This window comes from Aspergillus fumigatus, chromosome 5, assembly GCF_000002655.1.
Source record: "Aspergillus fumigatus Af293 chromosome 5, whole genome shotgun sequence".
NCBI lineage: Eukaryota > Fungi > Ascomycota > Eurotiomycetes > Eurotiales > Aspergillaceae > Aspergillus > Aspergillus fumigatus.
In genome coordinates this window covers 702,065-719,414 of record NC_007198.1, presented here as the reverse complement: position 1 = coordinate 719,414, position 17,350 = coordinate 702,065, and the positions used below count along the sequence as shown (strand labels likewise).

The 17,350-nt window shown below is 51.3% G+C and overlaps 6 protein-coding genes across 6 annotated transcripts; 3 read left to right on the top strand and 3 right to left on the bottom strand.

Moving 5' to 3' along the window:
- Window positions 1-99: 99 nt before the first annotated feature.
- AFUA_5G02740 (glycosyltransferase family 15 protein) lies at window positions 100-1,503 on the bottom strand (the record flags this gene model as incomplete). The annotated part of the gene is made up of 4 exons (XM_742975.1): window positions 100-256; window positions 314-932; window positions 991-1,254; window positions 1,350-1,503. 4 exons carry the CDS (start codon window positions 1,501-1,503, stop codon window positions 100-102), a joined length of 1,194 nt encoding a protein of 397 aa, XP_748068.1.
- A 47-nt stretch (window positions 1,504-1,550) lies between these two features.
- On the top strand, window positions 1,551-4,607 carry AFUA_5G02730 (uncharacterized protein; the record flags this gene model as incomplete). The annotated part of the gene is made up of 2 exons (XM_077804733.1): window positions 1,551-1,929; window positions 1,986-4,607. The coding sequence occupies exons 1-2, from the start codon at window positions 1,858-1,860 to the stop codon at window positions 4,605-4,607; spliced, it is 2,694 nt and encodes an 897-aa protein (XP_077660871.1). The 5' UTR covers window positions 1,551-1,857.
- A 395-nt stretch (window positions 4,608-5,002) lies between these two features.
- AFUA_5G02720 (phosphoribosylformylglycinamidine synthase) lies at window positions 5,003-9,091 on the bottom strand (the record flags this gene model as incomplete). The annotated part of the gene is made up of 1 exon (XM_742977.1): window positions 5,003-9,091. One exon carries the CDS (start codon window positions 9,089-9,091, stop codon window positions 5,003-5,005), a length of 4,089 nt encoding a protein of 1,362 aa, XP_748070.1.
- Window positions 9,092-11,040: 1,949 nt separating this feature from the next.
- Window positions 11,041-11,265, bottom strand: AFUA_5G02710 (uncharacterized protein; the record flags this gene model as incomplete). Its single annotated transcript, XM_742978.1, has 1 exon — window positions 11,041-11,265. One exon carries the CDS (start codon window positions 11,263-11,265, stop codon window positions 11,041-11,043), a length of 225 nt encoding a protein of 74 aa, XP_748071.1.
- A 205-nt stretch (window positions 11,266-11,470) lies between these two features.
- On the top strand, window positions 11,471-13,250 carry AFUA_5G02700 (MFS transporter; the record flags this gene model as incomplete). Its single annotated transcript, XM_742979.1, has 4 exons — window positions 11,471-11,888; window positions 11,942-12,542; window positions 12,599-12,930; window positions 12,985-13,250. The coding sequence occupies 4 exons, from the start codon at window positions 11,471-11,473 to the stop codon at window positions 13,248-13,250; spliced, it is 1,617 nt and encodes a 538-aa protein (XP_748072.1).
- Window positions 13,251-13,999: 749 nt separating this feature from the next.
- AFUA_5G02690 (putative C6 transcription factor) lies at window positions 14,000-16,645 on the top strand (the record flags this gene model as incomplete). Its single annotated transcript, XM_001481441.1, has 5 exons — window positions 14,000-14,871; window positions 14,933-15,192; window positions 15,250-15,384; window positions 15,435-15,525; window positions 15,580-16,645. 5 exons carry the CDS (start codon window positions 14,000-14,002, stop codon window positions 16,643-16,645), a joined length of 2,424 nt encoding a protein of 807 aa, XP_001481491.1.
- Between the last annotated feature and the right edge of the window lie 705 nt (window positions 16,646-17,350).

Sequence of the window (17,350 nt, the reverse complement as noted above, 5' to 3'; positions counted from 1 at the left end):
GGTATGATATATGGTGTGGGTCATGACAATTGCGTCTGCAGTTATACACATTGCATGTCATATGATGAATCTTCAGGAATTAAGAAACAATTTCATGGGTTAATGCATCCCCACATGCTTAAAGTAGCTGGGTCTGCAGTCTTCCTTGGCGAGGAAAGGTGCGCCCGCGTAGAATTGCCCAGGGGTGCATTTAGAGCACTTGGGTGAATTGGGACAGTTATAGTAGGGAATGTGATTGTATCCAATGTCACGGAACCTGGGAAAGAAAATGAAAGTTAGCTTTGAGCGTCAACTCGATCAAGAAGTAACATACCAGTGAACCTTGGCTGCGTCTGCAAACAGTCCCAAACCAATCGAATGAACTGGAGCGTCGCCCCATCGCTCGTAGAAGAAACCACCGGCACGGTCAAGATGGTTGAAATAGGCATCGTACTGCTCTCCTCTGAAGAAATCTAAGTCACCGATTTCAAAGTTCGACCAGAAGTGGCAGGTAGAGTATCCATTCGCCGCCTCGGTGTGGTCTGGCCGCAGTGAGTCGTCCGTCAACCATCCCATCATGTTGTTGCTGGAGAGATAAGAGGGGTTTGCAGCTAGGAACTTCTTGGTCTCTGGCCAGAGGGTGGGAACAGTTTTGGGATCGTCGAAAAGATTGATGGTGAAACCATAAGTGAGGTTTCTATCCTCCATGAATCGGAATACATCGTAATCAACATTGCAGAAGAACTGGACCTTCGGCTCAACACGCCAGTAGTACTTGTAGTTCTTAAGAGCGGGATGCTTGTAGAACATGCCACTATTCCACCGACACATTTGATGATACGAGAGTTTATCGCTGTATTGGATCTTCTGTTCAGTGAGGATGGCCGCAGACTCGCGGAAGAGTTCCATGTTGATCCATTCCGGAGGGTCCCAGTGTTCCTTTGGCACTTGTTCTGGACACTTTTTGTCAGGTTTCTTTCATTGAGTAGAAGTAAAATTGGGCGCAAATACCATAATAGCACTTGGCCTTCGTCTCTGCTTGTGTGCGCTTTTTAAATTCTTCCGTAAAGGGCTTGTCGTTGAAGAAGATCCAGGGGTAGTTGAATTTGCTATTCCATGTCCGCTCCAAGTCTTTCATCGTCGATATAAGATCTTCTAGCTCTTCATTACGGACGAGGGAAATGAGAGCAGCGTTCGTGCGGGCGGAATGGGCGCTGTTGGGGGCATAGTCGTTGTCGTCGGCTCGCCATAAATGACCTTCGGGTTCGCCGGTTGCTGCAAAGGCAATTTCATCAGTACGTGCAAGAGTCGCGAAATCGAGAAGAGAAGTATTAAGGCAAGAATTCCAGAGAAACCCAGGTGAGACTCACGATCTAGAAGGGGATCTCTCTTCATGCCATTATACTCCTTTGACCCCTTACTAATGAAGGATGGGCCGTGACTTTGGTTGACCTGAAAGATCAGAAAGAGACACAGTAGGATGCATGCTGCACCTATCATGCGTATAGGCCTCGCCACAGCCATGTTGACTGCTTGATTGCGATAACCGATAGCCAGAGGGAAGTAAGAGGAAAATTGGCTGCTGTCGTCAACTTCTTCCCTCCTCTGGCGACTCTATCTCTGTCGGACCAAATACCGCTTATCCCAAAGAGGGATAGCGTAGCAATAAATAAGCAACACGTCACGTTCCAGGGAACAGACGGAGAGACATTCGTTGACGTCTACAGGCCTGGATGCCGCGTAACCCGGGCTCGATCCAATGTCCTAGGAGCCACCAGAAGGGGTTGCCGATGAAACAACGATGGGGAACACTCGGGGAGAATCCCTCCTAACTTCCAACTTCTACGCTGACCGATTACAAATGCAACACGCGTCGAGATGACTCTCCCCGAGGAAATTAGTGTGCTAACGGATGAGCTAATTTTGGGTATCACCAAGATCGATCCGACTGTATGGGACACTGTCATTGCTTTGAGCGCTCCGCTGTTGCTAATGCTAGTATCTAGAATACGTCACGACTCAAACATCTAAAGCATCATGTCGAAGACACGTTGAAATCCGCCTCTCATGTCCGGACTGACCAGTTCGCGGTCTCAAAACAGCTAGAGGGCCTGCAGGAGAAATTCCAGGTACTTAATAGAGATGATCTGGCGGACGCACTCCGGAATCGCTTGACTGAGTTAGATGAACACCATAAGTCATGGTTTCCCGAGATACTATCTTTCCTTTTACAGCTCTCTTCTCACCCGGCTGTATTCTCGCGGGTAGACCGACTCCCCAAGCCCAAGGTTGACGAAGGCGCGAAGCAACTCTCCTGGACGGAGTTGGATGCTTCGGGATCCGCGTACTGTGATGAAGATATCTGGGAATGTGTAGATTTCGGCGCAGATTCCTCATCCGAAGAAGATGATGATCTTGCGTCTTCGGGGCGCAGTGACGCCCCAATCCCACAGACACTACCTTCCAGTCCCATTGCCTCCGAAGAAGACTATGAAATTCCCGATGAAGTCTTTTCTCCTGGAACGGATATGGCTCTTGTGGACTCCGTTAGAGAAGCTCAATTCTGGAAGCCTAGGAAGCATGCGGAATCCAACCAAGTCGGGAAGCTTTCCTGCCGTGTGATCACGGAGCTTCAAATTGTAAGAGAAACACTGTTTATGTTGCAGGGTTTGCCCACGTCTTTATTCTGGCGACTCGATGACAACATCGAGGTTGATCGACGGTATACTCTTGCACACACTTCGAGTGAGGCCCTATCTTCGCTTTTGCGGTCATTCAGCATGATTGGCGCCAGGCTAGATGTTGTAAGACGCTTCGTCAAGATTACCCAGGTTGTTCCCTATATGCAAACCTTTCACCGATGTGTTGAGGACTGCTTGAGCCAATTCGATGCGTTCTTGTCGGAAGTGCAAACTCAGTGCATTTCGCAAGGAGCCCCTTTTTCTGTCAGCCTATTACAACTGGCCGAAGACGTTCGCACCGCATCAGCGATGCTCGTGCTTCTGGCCGATTTGATCTCCAATCTCGAGTATGACTCTCCAGATGACGGTGTACGGTGCCTTGACCTATTGTACGATGTGGTATGCATGAAGCAAGCTACAGGGGACGATGTTGAGTTCACTTTTCTGGCAAAGTTGTTCTTTTCATGTCTCGAAACCTACATTCGTCCGATTCGTCGTTGGATGGAGGAGGGACGACTGGATCCAAGAGAAGGGGTATCTTTCATAATAGACCAACGTGACGATAAAGATCTGCGGTCCCTTTGGCGCGACTGGTATGCTGTGGACGACTCATGTGGGCTTCCACAATTTATGAGACCTGTTGCTCAAAAAATTTTCACTACGGGTAAAAGCATGGTCTTTCTACAACACTTGAATGCTCTAGAGACAATGGGAGATTCGAAGGCGATTACCCTTACTTTGGAACATACCTATGGTGATGAATCAAGTTCCTTACTCTGTCTTCCCTTTGCCGCCATATGCGAGTCCGCTATTGGCAAGCTCGTCGAGGCTAACCACTCCTTTGCGTCCGATTTGCTACGGAAAGAGCTTGACCAGCAATGCGGGCTGTGGAGATCCCTCCAAGCCTTGGAACACATCTACCTCTGCAAGGACCTCAGTGTGTCAGCTATTATCGACAACAAGGTCTTTGACCTCATGGATCGCGGCAGAGGCACCTGGAGCGACAGGTATCTCCTCACCGAACTCGCACAGAGCGCGTTTAGCAGCATGCCTTTCATCGACCACTCCAGAATAATTGTCCGCTCACACCAGGATTCGCAAGGACGCAGCCGCTCAGTTAAGGCCCTCAAAACCATCTCATTCGATTACATCCTCCCCTGGCCCATCGCGAACATCATCCCCAAAGACGCCATCCATCGTTACCGGCGCATCTCGACATTTCTGATGCAGATACGCCGAGCAAAACACTTGATCGTAAAACAGCGTCTGAAATACGCCGATGAGACGGACGAATTCTCCCGTGACAGGAGCAGCAACGCACTGAGCTATTCCCTTCGGCACCACATGCTCTGGTTCCTGAACACCCTCTACAGCCACATTACGGACTTTGTCATCTCCACAGCGACAGAGTCCTTGCGCAAGTCTCTCTCCGCCACAAAGGATGTCGATGCAATGATCGCGGCTCATTGTGCGTATATGTCCTCTCTGGAAGACCAATGCCTCCTCTCCAGCAATCTATCACCTCTTTACCAAACCACAATCAGCCTTCTAGATCTCTGCGTGTACTTTGCAGACATCCAGGCAACACGCTACGGGGACAAGCTCTCCGATCAGAGAACGCCGACAAAACATGCCAAGTTTCCGCAAGGCAGAAAAAGCCTCAGCAGGAAGCATCAGGATCCATACACCGACGACACGATACCAAGTGATGATGACGATGATGACGATACACAAGACGAGTCGGACGAGGATGTTGGCAATACCACCGGCATTTCCTTCTACGAGACACCCTACGCGCATCGACTGAGAGATATCAAAGGTCGTTTTGACCAGTTGCTTGCATTTCTGACCTCTGGTTTGAAGGGTGTGGGACGTGTGGATGGTCAGATCAGTTGGGAGATTCTGGCTGAGAAGCTGGAGTGGCGTAAGAAGCGGTTAGCTGTCTAGTGCTTGGCCTGCCCTATTAAAATAGATGCGCGATGATCCTTTTGTAATGATACCTTGCGATGATATCCATACTGTTTTGCTATTCAATGAATCAGAGGTCTACATAACTAGAATGTGAGCGATATGGCTTGCTCAAGGGGAGTATAATCCGTAATTGAAGATCGAGAAACGCTGTAAATATGCTTGTATTCCGGTTGAATCCATCAAAACGATTTGAATTGATCATCCAAGGCATCGGACTCATCATAAAGCACATGAAGGTGTAGATACTTTTTATATATACCAAAAAAGACGTAGTACCCTCCCGAACAGTTTTGGTTTTCGCTGTACATTCATACCCAATCTTGGGCCAGACTAGACAAAGAGAAAGCAACCCGCAAATGAAATCCACACATTTAGCCAACCCATCTTCTGGCGCTGAAGAATACACGACCCCACGGACCAATATCACCCCATTCTTCAGCATTAGGAGGCAGCCAGCTGGCAATACCGCCCATCACGGTCCGCTCTGGGTGAGGCATGATGGCCAAGACACGGCCGTCGGCGCTGCGAATACCGGCAATGCCCTCAGGACTGCCGTTGGGGTTGAATGGATACTTCATGGTTGGCTTGAGAGTCGCGTTATCGACGTACTGGACGGGGGCCAAGCCTTGATGAACGAAATCTTGCGCCGAGGTGCCGGGAGCTGCAGCGAACGAAGCGCGACCTTCTCCGTGAGCGACGGCAATAGGGAGCGAGGAGCCGTTCATGCCGTGGAGGAAGACGCTGGGGTTGGCCGGGTCGGGATCCGAGATACGAACCATGCAGACACGGCCTTCGTATTGCTCGCTGGCGTTGCGTTCAAAACTGGGCCAGTTGGATGCACCAGGAATCAATTCCTTGAGACGGGAGAGGAACTGGCAACCGTTGCAGACACCGAGGGCAAATGTGTCTGGACGCTGGAAGAAGCTCTGGAACTCAGTGCGGGTATTTTCGTGCAGCAGGACTGACTTGGCCCAACCCTGACCGGCACCGAGAACGTCACCGTAGGAGAAACCACCACAAGCGGCAAGGCCGACAAAGCTGGAGAGGGACACGCGGCCAGAGATAATATCGGTCATGTGGACATCGATGGCAGAGAATCCAGCCACATTGAAGGCAAAAGCCATCTCTGCTTGGCTGTTAACACCTTGCTCACGCAAGATGGCCACACGTGGCTTGTTGCTGAAGGGAGACTTGAGGCTGGTGAGAAGGGGCATGGCCCGGTCCTTCGGGTCGAAGGTGGGGTTCCATGACAGACCGGGGTCGGTATCGTCCAGGATGTTCGAGAATTCCTGTTCCGCGCAGGCAGCGTTGTCACGGATCTTCTGCATGTGATACGAGGTGGTAGCCCAGGTCTGCTGGAGGCTCGCGCGATTGTTGCGGTATACCAGGCTGGCCTTGTAGTAGATGGCCAAGTTCTGCTTTGGCCTTTCAGAGACGCGACCGATCTTGTGGATCAGGCCAGCAGGGGGGCCACAGGTGGCAAAGCAAGAGCGGAATTGGATCTCATGCTCCTTGCGCACCTGGAAGACCGCACCCAGCTCTTCCGTGAAGAGGGTCGATACGAGATCTTGTGTGCTGTTGGTGGGGCAGATGTTGTCCAACATGATTTCCACGCCGCAGCGTCCGGCAAACATCATCTCCGCAAGAGTAGTGAAGAGACCACCATCAGATCTGTCGTGGTAGGCCAAAACGATGCCTGCCTCCTGGAGCTGCTGAGTAGCGTCGAAGAAGTCCCGGAAGATCTCCACATCGCGGAGATCAGGGCATTCATCTCCAACCTGGTTGAAGACCTGAGCGAGGGCCGAGCCGCCCAGGGTCTTGCGGCCAAACGAGAGGTCAACGAACATCAGAACGGTGTCACCGACATCCTCAACGCTGCGGAGGGCTGGTGTCCAGGTCTTACGGAAATCACCGACGGGCGCGAAGGAAGAGATCACGAGGGACATAGGGGCAGTGACCTCCTTGGACTCCTTGGTAGCTTCATCGGTCCACTTCATCTTCATCGACATGGAGTCCTTTCCAACGGGAATGCTGATGCCGAGTTTAGGACACAAGTCCATACCGATAGCCTCAACCGCCTCGTAGATGGCGGCTCCCTCCCCGGGGTGATTGCTGGCGGACATCCAGTTGGCAGAAAGCTTGACATGGTTCAGGCGGTCGACCAAGTCCGCCGCAGCAATGTTCATGAGCGACTCCGCAACTGCCATCCGAGCCGATGCGGCCGGAGAAATAAGAGCAAGAGTCGGCCTCTCACCCATGGCCATGGCTTCCCCAGTCTTCATTCCCTGAACCAACGCAGTGGCTGTGACGGAGACGTCGGAGACCGGGGTTTGCCATTTTCCGACCATCTGGTCCCGAGCAGTAAGACCACCCACGGTCCGATCGCCGATTGTGATCAGGAACGACTTGGAGCCTACAGCAGGCAAGGAAAGGACACGGTTGGCAGCCTCGCTGATCAGCTCGACGCGATTCGGCGCAAGGGAAGGAAGATAGCTGGTAAGGCTGGCATCGACGGCGGGGAGTTTCAGTTTGCGGGAGTCCACAGTCCTTGTCATCCGAGGAGGCTTGCCGAAGAGGACTGACAAAGGGAGGTCGATGGGTTTGGGATACTCGGTGGAGTCTCTGTCAAGGAGGATGAGTCTCTTGTCCTCCTCAGAGCCACCCTCACCACGGCCAACGACCGAGAAACCACAACGCTCACGATGAGCGATGGCGGTGAATTTATTCATGCCTTCCTCGCCAACTGCGAGGACATATCTTTCCTGGGCTTCACAGCACCAAATTTGCATGGGGCTCATGCTCTTGTCGGCGCTATCGACCTCACGAAGCTCAAAAGTGGCACCGAGTCCCGAATCGTGAATCAGCTCGGGAAGCGCGTTTGAGAGCCCACCGGCACCGACGTCGTGAATGAACTTGATAGGGTTGTTCTCCCCCATAGCCACGCAAGCATTGATAACCTCCTGAGCTCTACGCTGCACCTCAGCGTTGCCTCTCTGGACACTAGCGAAGTCCAAGTCCGCAGATCCTTCACCGGATGCGACGCTGGACGCGGCGCCTCCGCCCAGTCCAATAAGCATGGCAGGACCTCCCAGAACAACGAGGTAGGAGCCGGGCTTGACGGCCTCGGGTTTCTTGATAGCATGCTGTGGTCGGACTGTCCCAACGCCGCCAGCAATCATAATAGGCTTGTGGTAACCACGAACCTCAGTCTGACCGTTGCCGACGTCAATCTGTGTGAGAAGAGTACGGAAGTACCCAAACGTACAGGGACGACCAAACTCATTGTTGTAGTGAGCGCTGCCAATGGGAGCCTCCAGCATGATGTCCAAGCTGCTCGCAATGTGGTTGGGCTTGCCAACATCGAGCTCCCAAGGCTGCTTCAGATCCGGAATCAGGAGATCCGAAACGCAGTATCCAGCAAGACCGGCCTTGGGCTTGGAGCCTCTGCCGACTGCACCCTCATCCCGAATCTCCCCACCCGAGCCGGTGGCAGCGCCGGGGAAAGGAGAGACAGCAGTGGGATGGTTGTGAGTTTCAACCTTAGCCAGGAAGTGGACGACCTCCTTTGTGTGGTTCCATTCGCCAGTGAATGGGTCAGGAGCCCAGAATGCGGCGTTGGGTCCCTCAAGCACGGCGGCGTTGTCACTGTAGGCGCTAATGGTGTGATCGGGGTGCTTCTTATGCGTGTTGCGGATCATGGAGAAGAGACTGTTTGGCATCTGCTTGCCATCGATCACCCAGGAAGCGTTGAACTGCTTGTGACGACAGTGCTCCGAGTTGACCTGAGCGAACATGAACAGTTCGACATCGGTAGGGTCACGCGCGAGGGGACCATTGGGCCCGTAAGCATCAGCGAGATAGTCAATCTCTGATTGTTCCAATGCCAGCCCTAGTCGCTTGTTGGCTTCCTGTAGTACTTCCTTGGGAGATTTGTCGCTGCCGTGAAGGGGAATCGTCTCGAGCGGTTGGGGAGCATGTTCGGAAAACATCAGGTGCAGGTCGGGCTCAGTTTGGCTGAGCAATTGGGTCATCCGATCGTGGAGAACATCCTCAAAACCAGGCTTGAACTCTTGTGTCTTCTCACGAAGGCATGAGATCTTGATACCCCGCTCAATGCGCTTCACGTACTGACGCAAGCCACACACATGCGAGATACCAGTGGCTTGGGAACTCCAAGGGGAAATCGTTCCAGTGCGGGGAAAGACATAAAAGACATCGAAGGAACCGTCCTCGGGGCCGAATGAGGCGGGAACATCGGTGATATCGCCGTAACGGAGCAACTGCTCCAAGACGCCCTGTTGCTGAGCATCCAAAGGTCGTTCAGCGTGGACGTAGTGGATCCACTGAGCTCGAACATCCAGGGCCCCGATGCTGGCCGCAATTGCCCGTCCACGCGAGTGTGAGAAGGCAACTGAGCCTGGGATGGCCAAGTATGTGGAATTGGTGGATGTGGAAGCCATTGCGAAGTGGCACCTTTTGTCCACTCCTATTTGATAGTTTTTTTTTTCGCTTCGGCGGGAAACAGGATGGCGAACCTGAGGAAGAAAGGGAGACAGGAAGAAAGAATGACGGATATGTGATTCAAATCTTCACAGAAGTGCCCAAGAGACACTTCTAACGAGAAGAATCGGCTAGAGCACCACAGCGACGGGGCGTTGAGCTGCTGGCCGTCGTAAAATTACTCACATTCGAGTCAATCTGAGTCTTTTTGGGAGCGTCGAAGTTCCAACCCCGCGCTAATCCCATTTCGGCTTATCTCGTAACGATCTCTACTTATCAGTCATGTGACATTTTCGGACAAACTTGAGCCCGTGGATGCCTCAGGATTCAGCGTGTCTATCATTTGTATTTGAAAGAATATCAAAGCTCATGGGCTTCATCTTAGGAGGGTCCGACATCATTTATATCGTGCTCAATATCTGGTGTCCAGATCCAAAGCGCCAAGTGAGTTTGTTTCTATAGAAGCTTGAATGTCGCGGCAATGATGTCCACTGTCCCACATTCTTTAGTGGAGATGTGCGAGACCTGGGGAAGAAGAACCGGTTTTCAATATATAAAGTGTTCTCGACAAGAGAATGCCAGGCAGTGACATGGAATCCAGAGCAAAGCACAAATATATTTTGCCGGAGCGCAAGAACATACGGAGCCTGAATCCTGTGGAGGTACAGAGACAAAGGGCTAGACCATCGGCCTTGACTGTCGATCCATCTACACAGGCTGCACAGGGGCATTGGACTTAGCCATTATTCCGGATATTCAGCACAGACTTTATTCCAGATTCTGTGTGCGGCTTCTATCCCTTTTAAGGCTGGATCACAAAAATCAAGGGTTTCCAGTAATTTTCCTGGTAAGAATCATGACATGACGCATAGCCTACTCGAGTGAATGCACCTATTTTTCCTCTTAAGGAAAGGGAAGGCCACTTTACCGTATTGGGAGAAACGCTCCGATGTCACATCAGCCTTCCGATGCCAAGAATTCCCGATGGCGGGCTTCCTTGGTAGTGGCTCTTTGGCAGCAAACTTTCTCGTTAGCAAGCTCCACGGTCGAGTAATACTAGGTATAATGATGGCATAATTGCAGGGATGCAACACTTTGAAACTTTGTTCTAGTCACAACACCTGGATAATTGTGGTATCCCATATCTATGACTTTTGCCAAGAAGCAGTCAAACATAATCACTTGCTTCGTCATAACATAGTTTGCAGGGTCGATAGGCCTCTCAGTTCTCGTCGGAGGTTTTAAGGGGGACACTTGAGCTCTTAAGATGAATAAAGTAGTCCTCCGACTATACGCAACATTGTTTCGTATGATAAGACTTCCATAGATCTAGATGATTCGGTGCCCAAGGTCCAGAATGATACAGTGCAAGCTAATCAGACCCACTTCGCCATTAGCAGCTAAACGGACCAGGTCCATGAAGGGACCCGGAAACAGCCCTAATAACCAACTGACAACAATTTCTGACTGACCTTGGTGGTTCGTGCTCTCCCTGAGCCGAGTTGAGTTTCAACAAGAAGTTGCAGCTTACTCTGGTACATAGATTGATGATAGAGACGCGAGCGCCTAATAACACAGTACGGATTCTAACTATCAAAGGGAAACTGGTCGCGTCGATTGTAGAATTCCCACTAGGAGCACTCCATTGAAGCAGGCTTCTGTACGCCGTACAGCTGTATTTACCCCTCTCTTATATTCTCTCTTCCTAGAACGAAAGATGTGTCCGAGGGTGATTTCAATATCTACCTTTAAACGGACTTGCGCCATAAGCTATCAAACAGATGTTGCCTTGATCGCCTTTGTTCCTTCGTTTTTACCTCATCCTGATTTGGGATGGTTTAGGCGAGGAGAAATATACTCCGTACCTCTGAATAGGCTGAGTATCTGCCCAACTAAACATATTTCAAGTTTAGGCTCTAGTTTGTGACCCCACCTGGTATATAGAGAGATAAGAGACATGGAGAAAACATCCATGGTTGACACATGAGAAATGCGGTGGCCTCGAAGCATATTGCTCGAAAAGGTTAGTAGGTTCACTACCAGATCGGGCAACCGAGGGACCGCCGAGGCAGATCCGGGACAAGCTGCCGTCCTTGGTATCATGCTCTATGATGTTGACAATGGACAGATCCATTATTACTCCTTTCTTGCATCTGGCCCGCTGCCCTCCCCGACTGGTTCCACAGATTCAATTTTTAAACGATAAAAAATGGATCGACTTAGCGGTATAAGTACTTGCCAGGACCCTCCTGGATGTATCTCCCGGCTACCGACCGTGCTCCGTGCTACATCTCCATCCCAACCTAGGATCCCTGAGTGTCGCTAGTGCATAGCTCGACATGTCGGATCAACAACACCATCAGGATGCCATGCGGAGGTTCTCCTTGGGAACTGGCCAGGGCCAAGTCGACCCCCTGGACCTTCCCCTCCGCCAAGTCACCAACGATGCGAACATGGAAGAGTACACCACGGAGACTGCGGCGGGAGAGATCATCAAGCCAGTCAGATCTTCTGCTACCGGCAAGGTAGAGGACTGGAAGCTGGTCACATTCAAAGTCGATGATCCTGAGAACCCAAAGAACTGGTCTAAGGCCTACAAATGGTACTGCACTATGGTCGTCTCGTTCACCTGTTTCGTCGTTGCCTTTGCCAGCAGTGTGATCACGGCCGACATTGACGGGCCCTCCGAGGCCTTCAATGTCTCTCATGAAGCCAGTCTTGTTACGGTTACGGTCTTTGTCATTGGTTTTGGTGTCGGTAAGTCAATAAACTGAATCACTTGGAGCTTGTCCCATGCTGACTGACTTCAGGCCCTATGATGTTTGCTCCTCTTTCGGAAATGGTTGGACGCCGGCCGGTGTACGGTGCTACGCTTCTGCTTGCCTTCATCTTCGTCATACCCTGCGCGGTTTCCAAGAATCTCGGCACCCTTATCGTCTGCCGAGCGATCGATGGTATCGCGTTCAGTGCTCCAATGACGTTGGTCGGCGGTACTCTGGCTGATCTGTGGAGGAATGAGGAGCGTGGTGTCCCCATGGCTGCATTCTCTGCCAGCCCCTTCATCGGACCCGCCATCGGTCCTCTTGTGGGTGGTTATCTCTGCCACGCTGGTTGGAGATGGCTTTACTGGATCCAGCTCATTCTGGCCTTTGTTGCCTGGGTCCTAATTACCTTTACTGTCCCGGAGACCTATGCGCCAATGATTTTGCTGAAGAGAGCGAAGAAATTAAGGAAGAGTGAAAACGATCCGAAGTACGTCACAGAGACCGAATTGGACGCTCGCCCCATGGGAGAAAGATTGCGTCTCTTCCTTCTCCGTCCATTCCAGCTCCTGTTTTTGGAACCCATTGTTCTGTTCATCTCCATTTATATGTCCGTCTTGTATGGCTTGCTATACATGTTCTTCGTTGCGTAAGTTGGCATTGCCTCGCAAATTTTCGAGGACTGAACTGACAGCTCATTTCTAGGTATCCCATTGTCTACCAAAAAGGAAAGGGATGGGGTTCAGGTCCTACTGGTCTGATGTTCATTCCTTTGGCCATTGGTGTCTTGTGTAGCGCTGCCTGTGCTCCTTTCGTCAACAAGCACTATCTTACACTTGTTAAGAAGTACGGTGGGAAGCCTCCCGCTGAAGCGCGTCTGATCCCTATGATGCTTTCCTGCTGGTTTATCCCCATTGGTCTCTTTATCTTCGCCTGGACATCATACCCCGACATCCACTGGATTGGCCCTTGCATTGGTGGCCTCCCCGTTGGATTTGGCTTCATCTTCTTGTACAACTCCGCGAATAATTACCTCGGTATGTTTTTCTTCAATTTCCTCAACGATGGTATAGTGCTTATTGTTACCACAGTGGATACATACCAGCATCAGGCAGCCTCTGCCCTTGCTGCAAAGACTTTCCTCCGTTCCATGTGGGGTGCTTCCACAGTACTGTTCACGGAGCAGATGTATGACCGCTTGAACGACCGATGGGCCAGCACATTGCTAGCCTTTATTGCCCTCGCTTGCTGCGCGATTCCCTACGTCTTCTACTTCAAAGGCGCTTCCATCCGTCGGTACTCGAAATTTGCCTTCGCGGACGACGAGGAGCAGCAGGGACCGGGAGAGAAGCATTAGACCTCTTCTATGCATAGCTCCCTACACAAGGGTTCGAACTCTCGCAAAATGCTATTGCATATCCGATACCTTAATACTTTCCGTTCGGTTTATCATTGATATTTTGCTGGGTTTTTCTTTTTTGTTACAGTTCAGGACATGTGAACGACTTAGAAAAATATGCGGAGTCCTCTGGGTTTGTTTCGGAAGCATTGATAGATATCATATACCAATTACAATAGAATTAGACTAATAGATATTTTTCATTCAACTAGAGAGGTACTTCTGTTCCGTTTGCACCTATGTGGCTTATTCGCTATAAAGGTTTGGGAACATCGCCATCATTGTTTCATAGTCGTAGTCAAGACGTCATACCCCTTTCCTTTCCTCTTTTGGCACTAGGGTTGGTCTTCCCCGCGCCAATCACGTGCCGTGTGTTGCTGCTTAGTAACAGCGGACTCTCCAAACTCGGCAGCTCAGGCCGTCCGCACCACAGCTTTCTCCAGATGCGCTGCTCCTGTGCAGGATGCTGAGAACTGCGGCTATGAAGACTTAAGTCAAGGTCTGCTACTGGAAAGTGATGTATTTCTCTTGACTTGACTTCGTGACACTGCTGTCGATTGATATATCTCGTGCCGCATCCGCTCCTCCGCTTTGCCCCATGATCTCCGAAGTTGGCTCAACCGGATTTCTCATCGAATCTTTATACCCACAGAAACGCACACAGCACTCGGGCATTTCTCAATAGAGGGTCGATTTAAATTTGTCCAATGGCGTCCCCCTACCAAGCATCAATGTCATTCTCGCCCTCCGCAGCCGGCTCCGACATGACCTCCGCTACCTCCCGATCTGTATCCGACCTCCCACAATCCCAAGTTGACGCGATTATTCGAACAAAACGGAAGGCGCGCGAGCCCAAAGCATGTTATCCATGCCATGCACGCAAAGTTAAATGCGACCGCAATCTTCCATGCGACGGCTGTGTCAAGCGCGACCATCCCGATATCTGCTCGTATGAGCGGCCGTCGAAAAAAAGAATCATAGCGAGTTCAGTCCCTCCGTCATACAACGACAGCCCCGCCGGAGCCTCTCAGCCCGATGTGGCGGAGCACACGGTGTCGGCTGCCCAGGAGGAGCCTCATCTGCGGATCAAGCAGGAGGCCGGAGCAAGTCGGATTAACTCCTTGGGATTCAGGCACCGTATATCTATTGCGCGGGAGGAGTGGGACAATGTTCGCAACAGGCTAAAGGAGATGGAGAAGACCATTTCGAACCTACGAGCTGGACTGGAACGGGCCGAGGAGGGCCCCGGTGGGATCCTGGAGACGGCCAGTGCGCATAGCGCGGATGAGGGTAATCGGTCCAAGGCTGGTTCTCCAGAACGGGAGGGCATTCATGCAGCGAACACATTGGGCGAAGGCACCGTGCACTTGGGATCTCGATCCGTCCTTGCGTACATTCTCAACAACAAGTCCGGGTCTGATCAGCTCCAAGCTCTCCTTGAGGGTGGAATCCTGCCGAAGTTGGGTCTCGACAATGAGTCCGCCACATATCCGTTTGTTGATTTGTGGTCGTCGGATATGTCAACCTTTGACATTAGCGCAGTCTGCAGTGCGCTTCCAAATGATCAGCAGTGCAAGGAGTCAGTTCTTTACCTGTGGCTGGGATGTTATGCGCCTCGTTGGATGCTAACGGGCTGGCAGATTTTTCTTCTACTATCGCGACGTCGCAGGCGCCATTTACCCTGTCATCGAAGATATCCAGCAGTTTGAAATGAATCTCGATCTTTTGTTACGGAGTAGAGCATCTACGGGTGGCGTATACCAAACAGACACAGATCAAGCACAGCGACCGTTTGGTGCGTCCATAGCCTACTTGGGTCTGCTCTTCGCCGTGCTGGCTTCCGGCTGCCAGTCCTCCAATTTGCCAGGCAAAGAGAGAGAACTGACCTCTCAAGTATATGGTACATTTCGAATCTGCTCGTGCACAATCTTTCGGACTCACTGCTGACTAAATCTAGTGTGCTGCTCCTACCAGTGTCTCCGGATGACCAATTTCCTTTCACAACCTACCATCGAAGCCATTCAAACCCTGTTGGTGATCGGTAACGTGTTGTCGTACAATATGAACCCTGGTATCTCTTATGTCTTACTTGGTGAGTGAATAAAGCAGTTCTTTCGTGGACTTGCGGCTGACTGGCGTCAGGCATGACACTTCGTATGGGACTTGCGCTTGGTCTCCATGTAGAATCGAGTCGTTTCTCACTAGAGGAGCGCTACCGTAGACGACATGTTTGGTACAGCCTCTCAGTCTTATCAAGGACTTTTAGCATCATGTTAATGTCTTTTAGGTGGTCTATGGCATGGCAGGACAGCCATTTCTCTCTCTCGTACGATCGACCGTCAACCACCGCCGTCAGTCAGCCGGAAATTGCATACCGCGAAGATTCGAAGCCGGGCGAGCTCTCGTACTTTGAAACCCTTTGCCGAATAATCTCTCTGGCCCTCGAGGTCGTACGCTCGCGGATGCTTGGCTCTCACTCGCAAATGAGCTTCAAAACCATACAAATGTATAAAGAAAGGATTCAACAAATCATGATTGAAGGCAAACCGCACTTGCGTGACCGCAAGTACTGCCTTTCGTCGACGGAGCATCTGGAAAGGGTTGTATTGAAGCTGCATTCTTCCTATTTTTCTTCCGAGCTGCTGCGCCCAGCACTGAAGTCCCCACCGGACTCGAACGATCCAACTACCCTGAGCATGCGCGCTGACTGCGTCAGGAATTTGATGACAACTGTCGAGGCATACATTGAGATGCATACAATCAATTCTCATGCGTCACGCTCCTGGATTACTCTGCAGCGAGCGATCAGCTCAATGTTCCTTTTAGCAGTCACTGAGGAGTCTAAGACGGACCCTCAGTTTTGGAACCTGTTGCGCCAGCTCAAAAACATCATCGGCGAACGCGCCAATGAAGAAGGCAGTGTCGGACCAGGTTCTGCCGCAGCCAGCAGCACGGCGTACAATACGGTTCCTGGAGCTGCAAATATGACGGGAACTAGTCCTGGTGCTCTTGACCCGACCTCTCCAGGGTCTGCGCCCGTACCGCTTGAGGCGCAAACACAGTGGACTAAGCCGTTAACAAAGACCTACCGTGCTTTGGAAAAGCTAGAAGCTGCTTTCTCTTCCCTGAGCGACCGCACTGCCGGCCACAATGGTAGCCCAGCATACCGGAATCCCTCGGCGGGTTCAGTAACTGCAGCTAATCTTGTTCCTCCTGTAACGGTCGGTGCGATGACCCCTAGCCTTGGGTCACTGCCGCCTCCGACGCCCGAGAGTTCCACGAGTGGGGAGTGGACCATACCTACTATCCTTGACCGCGCGGCCGAGTACATTCATCCTCCGCTCTGGAGCTGATTGTGATACGTTGGACAACATGTCAGAACCATGATGGTTCTCCTACGCCACTATGTCTCCTTTTTGCATTGGTAGGGGTTTAGGGGTGTACACAGGTTCCGGGATATCATTGTCTGCTTTTTTCAGATTTATCAACTATGATCTGTCTGTTGGGCGTTTGACAGTTGGATGGCTTCCATGTTATGGGCCATTTTGCTTGAGGATTCATCGCGGTTAAGGATTTCGCATCTACTCATGAAGTCATATTTCGTCAGTATATGAATCTATAATCCACGCCAGCTTCATGGTATTGCAACACAGGGACCTGGAATGTTTCTTTCATGACTGAAATACATCTATCTACTGAACCGCTCTTGCTGGCTTCATTGGGCAGATCCCCATTCTGCACGAAGCGCCTCGGCGACGCATCCAATAACGCCAGAGGCACCTTGCCAACCTGCATGATATCAAGCAAATTTCCATAGCTCCCTTCCATGGATTCATTTACCGTCCCCGTGCCGAGGATGTCTCTAATCCGTAAGTCACATATCGTGCTCGCAAGGCGCGCGGACATCACACATCTGCCGACAACACCCCTGAACAGACCCTTGGCGCGAGGCTCACTCAGCAAGGTCGTGAAATGCGTCATACTCCAACTTGTCCTTTGACGGTGTAGTTGAAATCGACAATGTCCTGGAGATGTCTCGGCAGCGAGACGCGGGAGTT